Below are 18,048 nucleotides of genomic sequence, written 5' to 3'. Positions count from 1 at the left end.
TTAGTCTACCAAAGGTCTCCCTAAAATGGTTTATTTCAATTGTTTAAACCCTCTTAATATTTTCCACTTCTATTCATAACATAACACTTTCTCAATACTTTCTTCGTCCATTTTTCTAATGTTAAATGGGAACACCTCACAGAAGTATGAGAAAACAGTCGTCCTGGAAAAAATGCTTTGCAGTGACAAGGTACAGTCACATCGGGCCATTGTGGAGCCAAAACTTAACCTTACCTGCTCATTTTGGCAATTTGGGAAGAAATAATAATGACACCAAAAAATTCCCACAAACAAAGGGATAACATGAAAACTCTGTATGTCGATCAGGCATGAAAGTGTGAAGTTCACTGTACTCTGACGATAGCACAACTACTACACCTCACATGTTAATGTCACTATGAAATATTTTTCTTCTTATACAACTATTTGATTTTAAAGAATTTCATATTATTCTCATATTGATACAAAGTACCAAATGCCAAATTGTCTGGCAATTTTTACAAAAATCACTTTTAGCAACAAAACGATTAGGAAAAATAATTAGCCAGCACACACCAGGTAAGAAAATGTAATATAAAACATTAATAAAGGTTTGTATTACAAAAAACCACAGAAAGATTTGCAAAACATCGCAGAATTGAAGTGTCTACTTAGTTTTTTTAGGTTGGATTTGTACGGTGATATTAGTTTCTTGTTTAAACGCTATTCTATAAAGATGTTTTGTTCCAAGTACTTTTGAACAGCTGAGAGCATTTTGTTTTTCTCCATGACTAAAGACTGTATCCTATTAAGGTATTCCTTTCTGTATTTTTCATTTATATCACAGAACATCAAACAGATATTTTCATCGCAGCCACTGTTATGTAATAAAATAAGTACTGTAACAGAAACAATTTCGAGCATGCCAGTCATTCTTAAAATATAGCAAATATTATGCTAATGACATAAAATATATGTTTTAATTCTATTATTAACATTTTTACTTTGATTTATACCACTAACCTCTTTTTTCTGCTTTATGTTTAAGGATCCAACCAACGGCTATTACAGTGTCAATACATTTAAGGAACATCATTCAACGCCAACCATTTCTCTCACAGGCAACCAGAACACAGAGCTCCGGAACACCACAACAGGCACCACAGGCAAACAACGTGTCCCCACGGGCATGTCCTTTACCAATATCTATACCACCCTAGGTGCTGGTCCCAACCGCCTCTACGACTACAGCCAGCGTTTTGTACTGGGGATGGGCAGCAGTTCCATTGAATTGTGTGAGCGTGAATTCCAGCGTGGCTCCCTCAGCGATTCCAGCTCCTTCCTGGACACGCAGTGTGACAGCAGTGTCAGCAGCTACAGCAAACAGGATGGATATGTGCAATTTGACAAGGCCAGCAAAGCCTCAGCCTCCTCCTCCTCTCACTACTCACAGTCCTCCTCCCAGAACTCGGACCTCACACGGCCCTTGCAGAAAAGAATGCAGACACACGTGTAAGCCCCGTTGCTTCCATGACCCATGTGTGGATGGAACCAAGAGATGGACTGGATCACAGAAGAAGCACTTTGGAGGCAAACGAGGGGAGCGTCTTAAGAGCAAGTCACATTCTGATTATTTGTGTTTTGTTTCAATTTCCAGCTCATGTTCCTTCTTTTTTCTTGAAGGAGGTACCTTTAGTCCAGAACAGTACCTTAAGAAAGCATGGCATATGGTTGCCCTTCAGTTCTGCTCTCTGTGAGGGTCTCATAAGTTGATCAACTTATGCCTTTTGAAGTACCAGAAAAATGAACTGAAAACTGTTTGTGTGAATGGTAATAAGAAGATAATAAGAAGTGTGAGTTGACTCAAACTTCACCTCAGAATCCACCCAGATTCGGCAAAAACACATGAAACTGCCGGGAAGCTTGGGATGGCACAACTGCATGTCACAATGGCCAGAGCTTGGACTTTTCTTCTAATGCCATTTCAAAAAGGATAGAAGTTCATCCTTAACCTCGCCAGGGCAGCATGGGGTGGGATGAAGTCAAAACCTTTCTTCTTGATTTTCTTTTTTGAGATCTACAACTTCCATTGGAGCCTCTTGGACCACTTAAAGACAGCAACAATAGAAACAGCCCCAAGGTTCTGTAGAAGTGGCTTAGCTACAAATTTCCACTATGACTGCTCAAAGTTGCTCTTGTATAATTCAGTATCTTGTTGGCTCCATGTGGCTTAAAGCACAAAATCCTTGAGTACATTTGTGATCCATTGAACAGAATCACCACATGGACTTCAATCAGCTACACAGAAAGACAGAATCCACTCATTGTGCTAACATTATTTCCTGCGCCCTTACTTTCTGAATGTGAGATCACCAGACATGGTGTTTTCAGACTACTGGTTTCTGTAAGGAATGGAGGACTACTAAAGCCAAGGCACGGGTTTTGCTTTTCTATTCCTAAATCTTGATTATGAATATAATTATGGGAGATTTAAACTGGCATTATGTGCCACAAATGGGTGGAGAGAGGAATATTAAAATTGAAACTCTGCCCCGAGACCTTTGCTGGCACCACAATTATTTTTTTATTCTATTTTATACGTATGTTTGTCAACGTCTTCCGTCAGAAATAAAGAATATAAGATTTCTCGGTAAATAATGAGGCAAGAACAGTAAAGACTATTTCAGATGTTTATCGGGAACTGAATTGACCCTTTAAGGAAAGCAAGTTTAGTATAGGGGGTCAAGCCCTTATATGAACAAATCAGTTCTTCTCATTCCAACTTCCCCTTCTCCCATTATAAATAATTCATTGAATTTTTCCCCATTTCCTCCTCCCTGTTATTTTAACAATCTGCCCCCACAGACGATGAGCAGACTCAGACAGCACTGCCCTAGTGCCAAGCAGGTATCTTGCCAAACGGTTTGTAAAAAACAGTCACCTTTTGTCTAAATAGATTCCAACTTTGTAAGCTGGTTTTTGGACTGTTTAATACTAGACAGATCTAAATCTTTTACATGTTATTTGTTTTTTAATGAATTGAATCAATTGGTTACACTAGAGCCAAAATTCCAAGAGTGCCATTCCAAGTATTTTGGTTGTCACACAGCTGAAATCGATAGAAAAAAAAATTCTCACCATAAAAATCAATGCCCATTTAGACAACAAATCTTCTTGAGGCAGGGATGAAGGCCATATTATTTAAAAAGCCTAGTAAAGCAGCGTATGTAAGAGAGAGAGAGAAGCTCCAATCAGAAAAAAAGGCTGGAAATAACGTATTGTACTTGGACTGTGATCTTTTTTGAAATGTCATATTGGACATTGACCTCTGAAAGTTGTAGTTTCAGCCTAATCCAGTTTTATAATTTATAGTGAGAGATCTTGTGTTCTTTGTTTTTGAAAAAGCGGAGAATCCTTTACTAAGCCCTGAGTAAACTGTTCTGAAGTGACTTTCACAGAACCATCTTTCCACTGGCAATCAGAATGAGGATTGTGAACAAAGGATATTGACCAATGAAGCATAATATTACTGTCCTCTTCAGTAACCTCTGTTGCAGTGCCAACGTTTTCACTTTTTGCTCAAAAAAATGACAAGAATAACATGACATGTTCAAACCTTCTTACTTCGGGATTATCTGGGATAGGGGACTGGTCCATCACACAAGCCATACAAGTGCATATTAACACGGGGCAGTTTGGAAACACCAGTTAATGTAACAAGCACATCTGGTGGAGCACCCAGAGGAAAGGCACATAGACATGAGGCGGTTAAGGGAGTGCCACACTGACAACAACCAGGCACAGAAATCAAACCCAGAGCACTGTCTTCATGAGCCACTGCACGACCGTGCTATCCAAATTTATAGTACATATTTTTGAAATAGAACCCCTCACATTTAGTGGATTGACCACAATTCTAGATAACAATGTGCTTTATCAAAATAGCTTAATATAACTTGCATTTGCCAACTTCCACTTATTCATTAGTCTCGCGTGAGTCTTTAACATTCAATGCCCCGCTATTTGTCCTGCCCAATAACACTTTATTGGTGTAATTCATTCCATAAGTGTACTATCTCTAATAATTGCCAGCAAAACAAGCTCAAAATGAAACAGATGGCATGTTTTAAGGATTTTAATTAAGATTTTAAACAGAACTTGAGAACCACAAATGCATTTCACTGTGATTGCTAGGCATTGAGCTCTTGTGGATTAACTTATAAAATGAATGCTTGTCAAAGGATTCAACAGAATAATATATTAGCAGAGAGAAGGAGAATGCGTATAATCAGTAATAGAGCTTAGAGTCACTGTGGGTGGTCTTTAATGGTCACTCTACTGAAGACTGAGCCTTCCGTACGTGTAATAATTCCAACTTCTCCTTGGTGTGTGTAATGCCTCTGCTGACTGTAAGCAGAACAACACAGAGTTCCCAACCTATAATCATTTCAATAATATTCTGTTCTAATGCAAAATAAATACAACAAAGTGACATATGGGGTCATTTAAACAGAACTGACCATTTTTGCTCACTCAATACGAATCATATGAACATGTAGTCTAAACAGATTTGTAAAGGAACTCTCACAGCTTTTTTTATGTTATTCTGGCAAATGCCCAGTATGTACCCCTCGTTTCACATGGCACAGGTCAATCCCCCAGTCTGATTCATCTTAGACCCTTTGTTCCATATCAATATTGATGATTCACATGATGCTTCATTTCCTCAAGCATTCAAATATGGAATGAATGTGGGCAACTCTACAGTCTGTTCACATACAATATACTTTATATGATGATGCTTAGTTACTAAGTAATACATTTTGAAATGACCTGGCTACATAACACTCAATTCAGAACAGGATTATTTTTACCATTTATTCAGGCTTAAACCCATTAGGCTTGTGTGTGCAAATATCCTGCACTACATTCTGTACACAAACTGTGATATGCATGTAACTCCTTTTTTTAAACTACTCAGAATTTTTTCAATGTGAGAGCCGAATTCATCATTCTTATCTTGTAGAAAACCACTGGGCACTGGTTTTAAGCCTGATTGTCAATAGATAATGACTCAGTTGGATATCTTTAATGAGATATAGTGCACAAAGTACTATAAATTGCTTTGACTCTGATGACAGGCCATTTAGAATCACATTGATTCACACCAGTTCAGAAACCTGAACAAACTTCATTGTGCAGCATGAAGCTCCATTAGAACCATCATGTGGAGCTCTAGCTAGGTTTGGACTAACTGGTCATGACAATATACCTGTAATTACATCTCAAATAAAAGCCATCCTGCCATTGACTCCTTCTTAACTAAAAAATGTTTTAGAAATCCATCTGGCTTTGTCTACAGATTATATGGAATCACTTGAGGAACAAATTGCTTTTCACTTTTGGCAACACATTAGTTTTGTTACTGTAAAAATGCATCTTTTACTCATTTACTCTAATTTAACAAGACCAAAACAAAGGCTTCGTCTGCTCTTCATAATATTATTAAACATCTCTAGATAGGTAATTCATCTCTGTGCAGTGTAGCATATTGACATGATGGTAAAATTATTTGTTAATATGAAAAATTCACAGGTCTTACTTCTAAATATGTAAAATGAAGCAAAATGTGTCTCAGTTAAGCCACCTTAAACCACAAGTTTTTGTTAGCAGGTCACACTGCAGAGAATAAACACTTTACTAATGCATTGTAAGTATTATGAAGTCCCAAAGAAGTGCATGATAAGGTCTTGTTACTTAAGAGTGAGCAACTAATAGATGTAGTTTTAAACCCAAAGTGTTACCTCACTTTTTGTTACAATATGATGCATTATAAACAAATGTGAATTACAACTATATACAGGGGAAAAAAGATAAAAGTTATTACCGTGATAACAACGTAAAAAAAGAAGGCTAGTTGGGACACAACCACTTTATGGCTGACTTTCCCTTTAATTAACAACATCTCATTAATACACGTATCTAGCTACAAATGCTTTATAATAGAGAAAACAAATGTAAAATAGACTTAAAATATAAAGTCAAGGAATAACTGCCTTGTTAACATGGGCTTGCCCAGTTTTCTTTGTGGCCAGTTTCTTAAATTGTGGCTAATTTAACTCATTATATATATAAACTTCACATTTCCCAGTTGAATTACAGTTATGCTGAATTAGTGCAAAATCTGATCTTAGTTTTCGTGTGCCATTTAGTAAACCCAAACATTATTCCACAGTTCTGTATTGTGACTCTTTGTTGCTCCTCTAACGTGAGCTTTGCAAACTATTTTAAAATGTTGGAATACAATAATATTAAATGGAGTTAATACCTCTGGTACAGGTGCCACATATTTGTTACCATTTGCACCCAAAGTTATTTGATGTAACTTGCATCCTGTTTATAAAATATAATACTCAGGACAAAGGTAATCCAAGAGGGACGTTCTATCGAACCTGAATTCCCATGCTGTTTCAGTGAATCCCAACTAGATTATGATGTGGTAAATTGTGGATGAGCTTGATACTACATGGCATTCCTAAGTCCCATAGATATCTGACAGAATGAATGCAGAAACATGAAAATGAGAAATCAGACTAAATCGGTGCTTAAATTGTGTTCAGGAATCAAATTCTAATTAAGAGACTAGCTACAATGGAAATGTATAGCCAGTGTGTCCATTCTTGGATTAAGCCGAGGGGCCCAATAATAAAAGGGGAGCTGTTAAAAATAAGTAATATTTTAAAATGTGATTCACCAAATTCAAATTCACTATAGTGCAGTCAGAAAGGAAAATGCCTAGGGGAAAATATCAATTAATCCAATAAAGGGGCTTCAAGTCCCAGAAACTATTCTGATGCATTGGGCAGAAGATAGCAACCAAACCTGGAGGGTGCATTACTCCATTGCATTCCTCACTTGAGCACAAAACCATACTGACTGCAAGTGTCTTTATGATGGGGAATGAAAACTAGCGTACCTGCAGAGAAAGCCATAGCAAGAATAGGACAACTGCACACAGATGTGTGGGGTGAGGGCTTCAGATTTAGGATGCAGGTTCATTAAGGAAACAGTGATGAGCACTGAGCCATTGTAAGAGCCAATATGAAGACTGTCAAAGAAAAAAAATGCCCGGGGAGTACCATAAGAAAGCTCACACAAACAGGAGAAGAACACACGCGCAGACAGCGATTTGATGGGGAAGTGAATATGAGCCGCCAGAGATGAGTTTACAGTGCCAACCTGTGCACCACCACATCACCCTCTATTTAATAAAATATATTTAGTTTAATGCTAGTTTTCAATTTGTTTATAGACATCACTGATACTATTAAACAAAACAGTTGATTTTATAGCTAGCTGACTTCAATCTTTGAAAATGGCATTTTTATACTAGTATTTCATTTTCTTCTTCCTATTCATCTTTTTCCACGACTTGATTTTTCTGGCCAGATGACTTTCCAGATGCCAACTCTCCCCATTTATCTAGGTTTAGGACCAGCTCCAAAATGGACTCTGAGTAATTTTTACACTAGTAATAAGAAGACTAAATATTTTTGTTTTAACTGCACCATATAGCCCTTGGTATCATATCATTTAAACCAGTACTGTAGTTCTCAAGTTCAGCCCTGAAGCTTTCATCCCAACTCCTATGTTTAGATTATGCTGTTTTTTACTAAATGAAGCAGGAATGAGTGTGGCTCATGCAAAAGAATTTACCGTTTTTTTTTTTTTTTGCTTTAAAATATGATTTTTAGCTTTCTGTTAATTTTTGCTACAAGTAGGTAACATTAAAACAGCTCTCCTTTTGCACTCAGTGTTTTTCCCCGGTGTCTGCTATGCTTGTCATTAATTGTTAACATTTGGATATAACTAAGAGAGCAAATCCTTCTATATAAAAGCGGTCGGGATTGTCCTTCCGTCCCGTGAGTGCTACGCAGGCGCGGAGTTTCACATACGCCCCGTCCATTTTGCAATGCACGATGGGATTTGTAGTTTCATTTTTCCAGATAAAAGATGATTTTCTACTCCAGACTGTGCGATATCTTCTTCTTCTTTCTTACTATATAAAAGCGGTCGGGATTGTCCTTCCGTCCCGTGAGTGGAAAGCGTAGCGGTATTCCGCTTATCACAGACTTACTACTTGCAGCTTGCGGTACAAAGCGACATGATGTGAGCAGAGTTCTGGTGCTCCCACCGTTCTCTTGCTTTTGTGCGCGATGCGCTGGAAAAATAGACAAAATTATGTCTCTGGAAATAATGAATGTTGATGGAGTACAAATGCCTCACCGCGTAGTAAATATCAGGGGGGTTCAAAAGGGCGACCTCAATATAGAAAAAAAGTTTAAATTTCATCACAAAAATAACAGAAACTACAAGTATTAAAGTGATACCGCTCAAATGCAATATAACTAAATTAATGAGTTTGTATAAAATATCAAATTGATCTACATATTGAATTGCCTTAAGAAGTGGTCAACTTAAAAGTCGGTCGCCTTAAAAGGCGGGTCAGCCTAGTATCACAGAAAACGTGAAGTAAAAAAAAATGAGTTAAGCTTCTAATGAGATAGATAGATAGATAGATAGATAGATAGATAGATAGATAGATAGATAGATAGATAGATAGATAGATAGATAGATAGATAGATAGATAGATAGATAGATAAAACTTTATTGTCCCATGGGGAATTTTGCCTTTTAAACAAGGTCTTTAAATAAATAATTACATTCAAACATTTATATTAGTATATTAAATAATAATAATAATGTTATATATAGCATAATAGTGTTAGTGTGTCATAGATGGCATGTGCAGCATTGTTCATAATGGCACTTAAGTTCATTTGTCTTTTAAACAAGCTCTTTAAATAAGTAAAATACTAATATTAGTATATTATATAATAATATATATACATATATATTAATTGTGTGTCATAGATGGCATGTGCAGCATTGTTCATAATGGCACTCAGGTTCGTTTTATTTTTTTCTTTGCTACTACCTCCAAGGGCTCCAGACTGCACCCCATAACAGAAATATAATTATTTCCTAATTTCATTTGAATGTATAGCTAATAGTAACGCAATTTTCTGAATGCAAAATAAGAAGAGAAGAAAAAGTCAGCTAATTAAACAATAAGGTAAATTTAGAGTGAAAATGACTCACTGATTGTAAAACTGGTTGAAACAAAGACCTGCATCCACAGGGTGTCCTCAGGGTTGAACTTGAGAAGCATTAAACAGATGTAATGCAAACCCAATGAAGACGTCTCAGTTGAACAAATCTTGAGCTAAACACCTGATGTAAAAATAATAAGAATAAGGTGGATGACATCCAGAAATGATTATACGTTTATATGAAAACATGCTATTACAAATACACAGACCCAAAAAACAATTTGGTTTTGGGTGGGAAATCAGTAGACAAAGCCAGGGATACTTCAGAAAATGTGTCTCTACAATGATTTTTCTGGCAAGCTCACCACCCTACACAACATATCTGACACACTCAGAATAAAGCACATAAAGTAAAGCTGTTTTTGATTACCATTATTATTATTTTTATTAGATATCTCCTTCTCCTTTATGTGGCTGCTTGGCGGAGTTTTTGCGGGTGATAATCCCAGTTATTGCATAGAAAGATACATGGTGGCATTACATCTGGACTCCCAAATATTCTCATTGTCCTCGAGAAGCATCCTGAAGCAGTGTGAGGCAGAAATCTGACAATCTGAGTCCCAAGTCTCCACTTTAAGGAAGTGTGTATAAAATTCATTCTTATTGTAAGCACTTTATACGAATCTGTTTTTTGTACTTAAATTCTAGCTGTAGTCATTGAAATGTATAATAATTTAAAGTTCATTAAGTGTAAAAAAAATGGCAAAGTTTTGCATTCATGCAAATAATTATCTTAGCAACTTGATCTAAAATATATATAGCGATAAATTATTGTTTGTTGTGTTTAATTTTTGCAGTTTTCAAAGAACAAAACATTGATTCAGCATGATGAAAATAATCAAAGCAGCTTGTATTCTGCCATATTGTTGTGCCAACAAGGAACAAGCATTTTATGTGTAATTCTGAACTCTGTTATGTCATTTTTCAATATCAGATAAAGTTGGCCAGTGTACTGCCTCTCCATGAAAGTTCACAACTGTCAGCTAACTTACATACTTGTTTCTGGGACCTTTCGTCTTTTATATTCCTGACATGCTTTCTTTAATTCTGACATTATAACATATGTCAGTTTCAGTTACAAAGGACAAAAAAAATGATAAAACAATTTTTTGTCACTTTTTGCACAACATAAAGGACTGGCTTTAAGTTCAGAAATTGCGTTTAGAATACTTTTTAAAAGGTTTTAGAAATGATAGCCGTCTACCTTATTGGTTTCTTACCTCTCATTTTAAATCGGTTACTTAAGAATGGCACAAGTTATGCCTTCTGGAAAATCAGTGATTTATGAGTAATAACAATGGCAATGTGCATTAACTCACAAGTGTCAGTGGGATATCATTTCAGTGTGCAGCTTTCATTGAATTTTAGATTTACAAAAATTAAACAAAATTTACAGATTTCAGTTTTTTTCAAAAGCAAATTTATTATAATATATGGTATTTTCAAAACTGATTACGATTATGGCTGATTTAGCATTATTCCAAGAAATTAAATATTTTCTTAATACATTCTAAACACTATTCAAAATTGAAATGATGCTTCTAAGGACTATAGTTACATAGTTCTCCACATGTATATCAGGGGTGTCAAGCACAGTTTTATTTTTTTAGGCCGAATATGTTACTTTATTTACCCAACACAGGCTAACTGCTATCTTTCTTTTTACAAAAAAGACACACAGGTTCCTCTCTGCTCATCCTTATTGTATATTCCACCTCACATCTCTCTTGAAATGGGCTTCCCTCTTTATCAACTTTTCTTAGCCAGTGTAGTAGGTTAGAAAAAGTACCAGAGGACACAGGACCAAAATCAACATTGAAAAAAATGATGGCAGTGCAAAAAGTCGTAGGAGAGCGGAAGTCCAGATGAATGTGAGAATTCGTAACTGAAGCAAATTTCATCTGTTTACACCTGCATTGACGCACTTTACAATTCCATTGCACTTGACCACATTAAAGAAAGAGGTGTAAAGAGCTTCTCATGGGTCACACCGACCACTTTCAGAGCTGAGCAGAAACAGATAGTCATCACATTTAATATGTGTGGAAATGCAAATGTGTTTTCTATCCACATACAACAATCAAGTCAGCAAAAAAGACAAAAGCATTGTGCAGAGTGTTGGCAGATTTCAGGTAAGCCACAGTAGAATAGCCCACCATGACTCCTGCGCAGCTTTAAAAAGTGAGCTCAGCAGTGGCATGTCTAAGAAGTCAAGCTATCGTCTCCTTTTTAAGACCGTACCATCTTTGACCTCATACTAAAATGATAAAATTATTTATGGCAGTGTGGTGTGCCTCCTTCTATACACTTTTTTTTTATTGGCTCTTCATGGGCAGTCAGCTTCCATGCTGAATGCAGGTTAGTAGTTGCGTTGTACTGTGCTATGCAGATAAATGACATCAAAAAATGAATGACAGCAAGAATAGTGACAGCAGTTAGTCAAAATGTCAAGTAAAACGCATCAGAGTAATACTTGAAGAGTTTCGGATAATGTCACACGCCATCTCTGTTTTGCACATGTGTCCATGACTAAAAAGTGGCATAATAGTGTTAGTGTGTCATAGATGGCATGTGCAGCATTAAGAAGGTGTGACTATATTAGAGAACCAGAAAGTGACCAGACAGACAAAACAGAAACTTAGCTCTTATATTTGATAAATATTCTGTAGTTTCAAAAGTGGTTAAGGATTTCTTTTATTGCACTTGATGTACATGTGCATTGTTATCACTGATTAAATCACTGGTAAGAAAACTCCGACACAAACCACTCAGGATTGTTCCACGTGACTGTGACTGGAGATAACTGATTCTGTCCATTCAACCGAGTAATGACAAACAGATCAGTCAGCTCTTTGCAAAGTATTGCTCACCATTTGTCACAATAGGACCTACAATGTCATCTTTAAAAGTACCCAGTTGTCACACTCTTCCCAATATTAAATTAATCCAAAGGTTTGTAATTAGCCATTAAAAAAGTAATGCGTGGTACTACAATCTGGATTTTTTAAAAAGAAAAAAATAGTATCCTACCTGTATGTATTTCTTAGAATTTAAAGTATTATCACCTAGGAACCCTTTCACAATACCGTATATGACTTACTGTAAATGCTGTTGCTAACACAAGAGAAAAGGGAAACTGTGAATAAAAACAACTAATCTTCAGGTTCTACTTTGTGTGGTCAGACACCAGCAAGCCTTTGGACTTTGCCATGAAACCAAAACGGAAAGATTGTACTTGGCTCAGAAACATAAAGACCCAAGCACTGTGAAGCAGTAATGCTAGCACTGTATACCATGTCTTCAATGTTTTTTTTTCATTAGCATGCCATATTAATGAAATAAGTCTAGCATTTTATTGTGTGAATATGAAAAGGCCTGCATTACTGCTTGGTTTTAAGCACGCCATATTTGAGATCCTCTGCCTGAAAAGGTGACCCTTACACGTTAAGGAAATGTAGAAGAACAAGCCTGTTATTTCTCTCTTGTCAGGATTAAACCAGGAAGAATTACCTTAAAATAAAATACCAAATATGTATACAGTGCTGAAACAAATGTCAATTAGTTGCAACCAACTCTTTAGTTTGGAATCCATGAGGCTTTTTGCTGTAGCATGCTGCCCACCAGAATGACAGCCACATAGGCCAAATTGTGCCATCTTAATCTTTCATTTTTTGTGCTGTATCCAAACCTCCACATCTGCTAATTTTACCAGGGATTCCATGTAGTGAAACAGATAATGAACAGATAATGACACCAAAATTAATTTTGCAGGTGAATTTGCAATTGCAAAATGCAAAAGTCAATAAAGTTTTTTTTTTTGGTGTTTCAATTTTTTTTTTGGTGGAAAGCAAGCTCCCTATAGCCTCACTCAAAACATCTGTGTTTGCCTCTGTTCTTTTTTGCAGCTGTGTAATGCTCAAAAATCAGTTCTATTTAAGGCTGTTACGGAGTAATAGAATACATTTTTTAAGCTGTGGCATACTGCATATTTTTCACACATTGTCAAATCCATTAATAGACAGATATTGCTGGGCTCCATTAATAATCAGTTTCAAACTATTTTGTTTTTCCTGTTTGTTTAAACCAGGGGTCACCATCTCCTGTCCTTTAGAGCTACTGTGGATGCAAGTTTTCATTCTAACTCTTTTCTTAATTAGTGACCAGTTTTCACTGCTAATTAATTATTTCCCTTTATTCTATTTGACCTTTCTTGAGACTCTGACTGCTGAATTATTCTTCTTTCCTAAATGGCACCTAAACATCCGAGCCAACAGATGACCAACTAAGCTGGGGCCCCAAACTCCAACCAACTTCACTTCATTCAGTTTCTTAATTGGAAGCCAATTCTCATTGCTAACTTTATACAGTTCATGTCTACATTTTGTCATTTCTTACTAAAACATGAAAAACGTTTCTGTTTTAATGATGTGTTTACATAGATTGTTGTAGACACAGAACACACATGAAATCATTTCTCCTTACAACTCTAGGTAGCTCACTTCCAGATAATCAAGGCAGGAACTGGAAGGACTTCTTACCCGTTCTGAGGCAGTGGGGGGATGGTATAGCAGGCTGCTTGCTGCTTGGGCTTATCAACACATTTATAAGACAAAAGACGCTAACGGAGAGGTGCGAAGGGATTTAAGGTGGGCCGGATTTACGAGTTTTTTTGTAGGCTCTGGTAATTCTAGTGTTAAACCCATTATTTAATTCCATGGCACTCATTCTGCCATGGCAGACATTTCCAAAACTGTTGATTTTCTTTTTTAAGAGCGCTGTCAAAATGTTTTGTGGACCTGAGCAGATCAACATTACTGAGGCCTTCACCTTTCTTTATTTTCAGTTACTGTATGATGGACGCAGGTTGTTGTTTATGTGTTGGTTCATTTTGTGTCTTAATATTGTTTGGTTGCTAATTAAGGAAAAAAAGAAATAAGGGACCTGAGTCTTAAGTTGTGCATCAATTAAAATTAAGGCAAACAGTTACTTAGCAGCAAAATCTGGTCACTAACTAAGAAATGGGTTAGAATGAAAACCTGCAGCGACAGTAGCTCTCCAGGACTGGAGTTGGAGACCCCTGGTTTAAACAATTCTATATTCCTACATGTATTCATGATGTAATTAGTAATTTGTAAATTTTTAAATTGCTTTTCACCTGAGAACTCTTCACAACACTCTACGCCAGCACTCAGTGAAAAACAGCGTACAAAAATAAACCGAATTGAATTGACTTGAACAAAAACACACCATCGTTCCCTTTACTGTGTTAGTAACTAAGTAGATGGAAAGTGGCTTCTGCCAAATACCCCCTCCCATTACCTGGCAACCGCCTTTTTCTAGTTGAGGGTATTCACATTTCTGGTGATTTTTTTTTTTTCTAATGAAATCTTTATTTAAATACTAAATGACAGACAGATGCATGCCAAACTGATGCATGAAAACACTTCCAGACAGGAACTAAATGCAGCTCTTCTTGAGCGAATGGGATGAATTCCCTAGAAGCAAAACACTTTTTTTTTTTTTACTTAGAAATTCAATTTCTTGTAAACTATTTCACTCACCATTAATCACAAAGTCGTTATAGTGCCCATTCTTCTCTAAAATTACAATCATTTAGTAATATTAAGGCTTTTATACATCCAGGACCACATAGAATTTGCTGTCAAGCCTGTAAAGAAAGCTGTTCAGTCTACTCAGCCATCTTGGTGACCTTCTTGTCCATATGTAGCCATTTATGAATGAAATGTTTCCAATCCAGAAGTTTTCCCTTCCTTGTACCCACAAGCTGCCAGGATAGGCTCTGGTTCCCTAAGTTAATAAATTGGTCAGAAAACAGGTGGATAGATGGCTATTCCTTCTGCGTAGCCAAAAGAAAAGAAAAGCCTACTTCTCATTCCATGGCACTGTTCATTTTTTAACAGATGTAATTGAGAACATGTACGTAAGGTGACATTATACAAATAACACTATCGATTTATTATTTTCAGATGTTCACTTTGTGGAAAATAGTTATTTGCACATTGCTCCTCTGATTTAACACAGCCTGTTTTGCCATTCATTACACAATGAAGGGGCATTTGTTTTAACCAACAAACCAAATGGATGCATAATTTATAGGCAGCTGACGTTTTATGGGGTTCTCTCTGTCACACCGCTGATATTTATCATACGCTGTCAGACAAGGATTTAGTCTAAATGGAGGCCAATGAATTCTTTTTGCATATCTGGATTTAGAAAGGTTGATTAAACACCAGCTGTGTGCATTTCTTATCACTGTTCATTCATTCAAATTGAAAAATATTTAAGAAACGACCAGAGAAAACAACAGCCGATTACTGACATTTTTTCTTTGGACAATCAGAGGAAGGAAAATAGAAATGCAGTAGTTAATTGAAAAACAAAACAAAAAAAAGGTGTGTTTCCAAACTTTATAGTAATGTGTTGCCCCCCATTTATATGTCAAAACCCATTTGCAACAAGTTGCGCAGTCCCTGGATTTGTTTATCATGTGCTGTGTTTCTTTAATATTCATTCCTCCAACATGAAGCATGCTTCATAATGAATTAATTGTAACAATTAATTACATGTACTGTATATAGTGTTTTTTTTAGCTACTTAGTGTGTTACATAGACAGAGAGGAGCCATTTCAAACACCACCTAATCATCCAAGCCAGGATTGTGGCGGCCTGAGGCATGAGGTGCAAGGGAGGAAATATTCTTGGATGGGTGTCCATCTATCTATTGCACACTCATGCATGTACTCATAAAAGTCACTGGGCAACCTAACGTGCCTGTCATTGAGTGAAAATCTGGAGGAAAAAATAATCAGAACATGCAAACTCCACACAGAATGTGCCAAAGACCACTGCCACCTTACACCCCAAATATAAATGATACAGATTTAATTTACAAAGTCCATCTGGGCTAACACGTCATAAAGAGAACATACAAGCGCCATAAAGACAGTGAAGAGACTGACATGTGAGCCTAGGGCTGTTAAGCTATGGACGATAATTCCTGTGCCACCATGCCAACCAAATATAAATAGAATGAATTGAATTTACTCTGACCAAGATGTAAAATGTGATCAATACTTGGTAGCATACTTCTGCCACACTCATCATGATCGTCTTTCTGCAGTGAGTCTGGTAACATGAGAGGTTCTGATCGCGAATGACATTGCTGCACTGCTTGTAGTAAGCCAACAGTTTAACTCTCCAAGTTTGCTGTAACTGGAGCACGGCACCATACTTAACTTGAACCTACAACTTCATACTAAACAATCCAGACTCAAGAGTGGAAAGCTGACAGACTTTCCAATATTCCAGTATCTAGAACTGCTCCTCTACAATGAGGACTGGTGGCATTACTGCACTCGTTAATGTAAAAGGTCAGTTCCTTAAATTCAGTCCACGTTAGAAATGACACTGCAAGTGCTATCAGTGCCCTGCAAGGCACTCACCCATGTCACTTACACTAGGCTAAGTAACAATTGCTTATCAAACTAGACTGAGCATCTCCTTGACATTGGGGAACACAACTCCTCAAAGGTTTGAGCCCGATATCTTGGAGCTGTGAGGCACTATGCCACCATATATGTGGTATAAATACATAGAAAGCTCCCAGACTACATGTTGTATAGATGACATGGAGGAAAACCTGCTTCTACACACATGCAGCATCAGCTTTCAAGCTTGTGCTTACCTTGAAAGTTATGCTATGCTTCTTTTTCAGGCACAAATGGCCAACGACTTTTTCCTGACTTTCTAGAGAGCTGAAGGTACCAGTTCTGGCATAAAACCTTCGCAGACAATTGACTATTGCAAGTTTCCATGTGAGGTTACCCAAACACAGAACTCAAATATGGCATAAGAGTTTCCAATGATGCGTTTGCTTAGTGATGATCTTGAAAGCTATGGCCATTTAAATAGTAAAAAGCAGAAAGTGCACCAGTGCATGTAAAGTGAGTATACATTAGCAGGCCTACTTTAGTAACGAAATGTGGAGAGAGAGAGAGAGAGACCCTCCTATTGATCTGGTAAAACTAGGGGGATCATTAATTTAGGATTGAATTAAGTTTTGTATGGGAATGAAAAGTGGATGAAACCACAAATGTATATTTTTAAAAGTTTATTCACAGTTTCATTTTCTTTCTGTAAATAATTTTCTGTAACCTCGTTCTTTCACTCCCTAAGAAAAAAAAACACTAATGGAAAATGATGCTTGCTAGAAGTGCAGACATTAGACATATGGTACTTATTGAATACGATATTCATCTTGTAAAGTCATGCATTTCACCAGGTGTGTCCGACATGATTAAACTGACTCTCAGGTAAACCTTAGCTGGCTAGCTACTGTGTAAGGGAGCTGGAAATCGTAAGCGGATGAACGTTCAGTCCTGTTCTACGCATCACCCTGATTTAACAGGTCTATAAAGCAGTAAAAATAATAAAAATAATAATAATACATTTTATGTCCATAAAACAGTTATGAAAACTATCACTGCTTCATGTGCAGCACCATACTGGAAATCTACATGGATGCCCTTAAGAGTGTCAGGGTGGCTACAGCTGCATTCGCGTGCTGTCGGACAATTTGGAGCTCCAAGTTGAGATGTTTTAACGTTCCTCTTCAGAGAGCTCACATTGGCTTTTAGTTGGACAATTCAGAGATGAATGGCATTTTCATGGAAATGAGCACAATAAATGTATTAAATGTGTACCACTGCCCTTAATGCAATTTGAACAAACAATGGTATTTCTGGCTCACCAGGTTATATTTTGCATTTTATACAATTGATTAAAGAGAAAGGTAAGCATTACATCACAACTAGAACAGTTTGGATTGGTTTATTTTCTCTGAATCATCCAACTTGTAGTGTGCTCGTGTGGAACT

The 18,048-nt window shown here is 36.8% G+C and overlaps 1 protein-coding gene across 5 annotated transcripts in view; it reads left to right on the top strand.

The window, feature by feature from the left end:
* The window catches only part of kirrel3b (kirre like nephrin family adhesion molecule 3b), a 1,066,676-nt gene that overhangs the window by 955,712 nt on the left and 92,916 nt on the right, over window positions 1-18,048 (top strand). For 4 of the 5 annotated variants that reach the window (XM_039764052.1, XM_039764050.1, XM_039764051.1 and 1 more), the window contains exon 15: window positions 1,028-7,933. The exons of the other annotated variant lie outside the window; for it this stretch is intronic. In XM_039764052.1, the coding sequence (XP_039619986.1) occupies window positions 1,028-1,495 (468 nt within the window). In that variant the 3' untranslated portion in view covers window positions 1,496-7,933. Of the gene's footprint in view, window positions 1-1,027; window positions 7,934-18,048 lie in introns of those variants that run through there. 5 annotated transcript variants of the gene reach the window in all.

This window comes from Polypterus senegalus, chromosome 9, assembly GCF_016835505.1.
Source record: "Polypterus senegalus isolate Bchr_013 chromosome 9, ASM1683550v1, whole genome shotgun sequence".
NCBI lineage: Eukaryota > Metazoa > Chordata > Cladistia > Polypteriformes > Polypteridae > Polypterus > Polypterus senegalus.
Note: the sequence above shows the minus strand (reverse complement) of the source record. Positions and strands in the feature narration are given on the sequence as shown.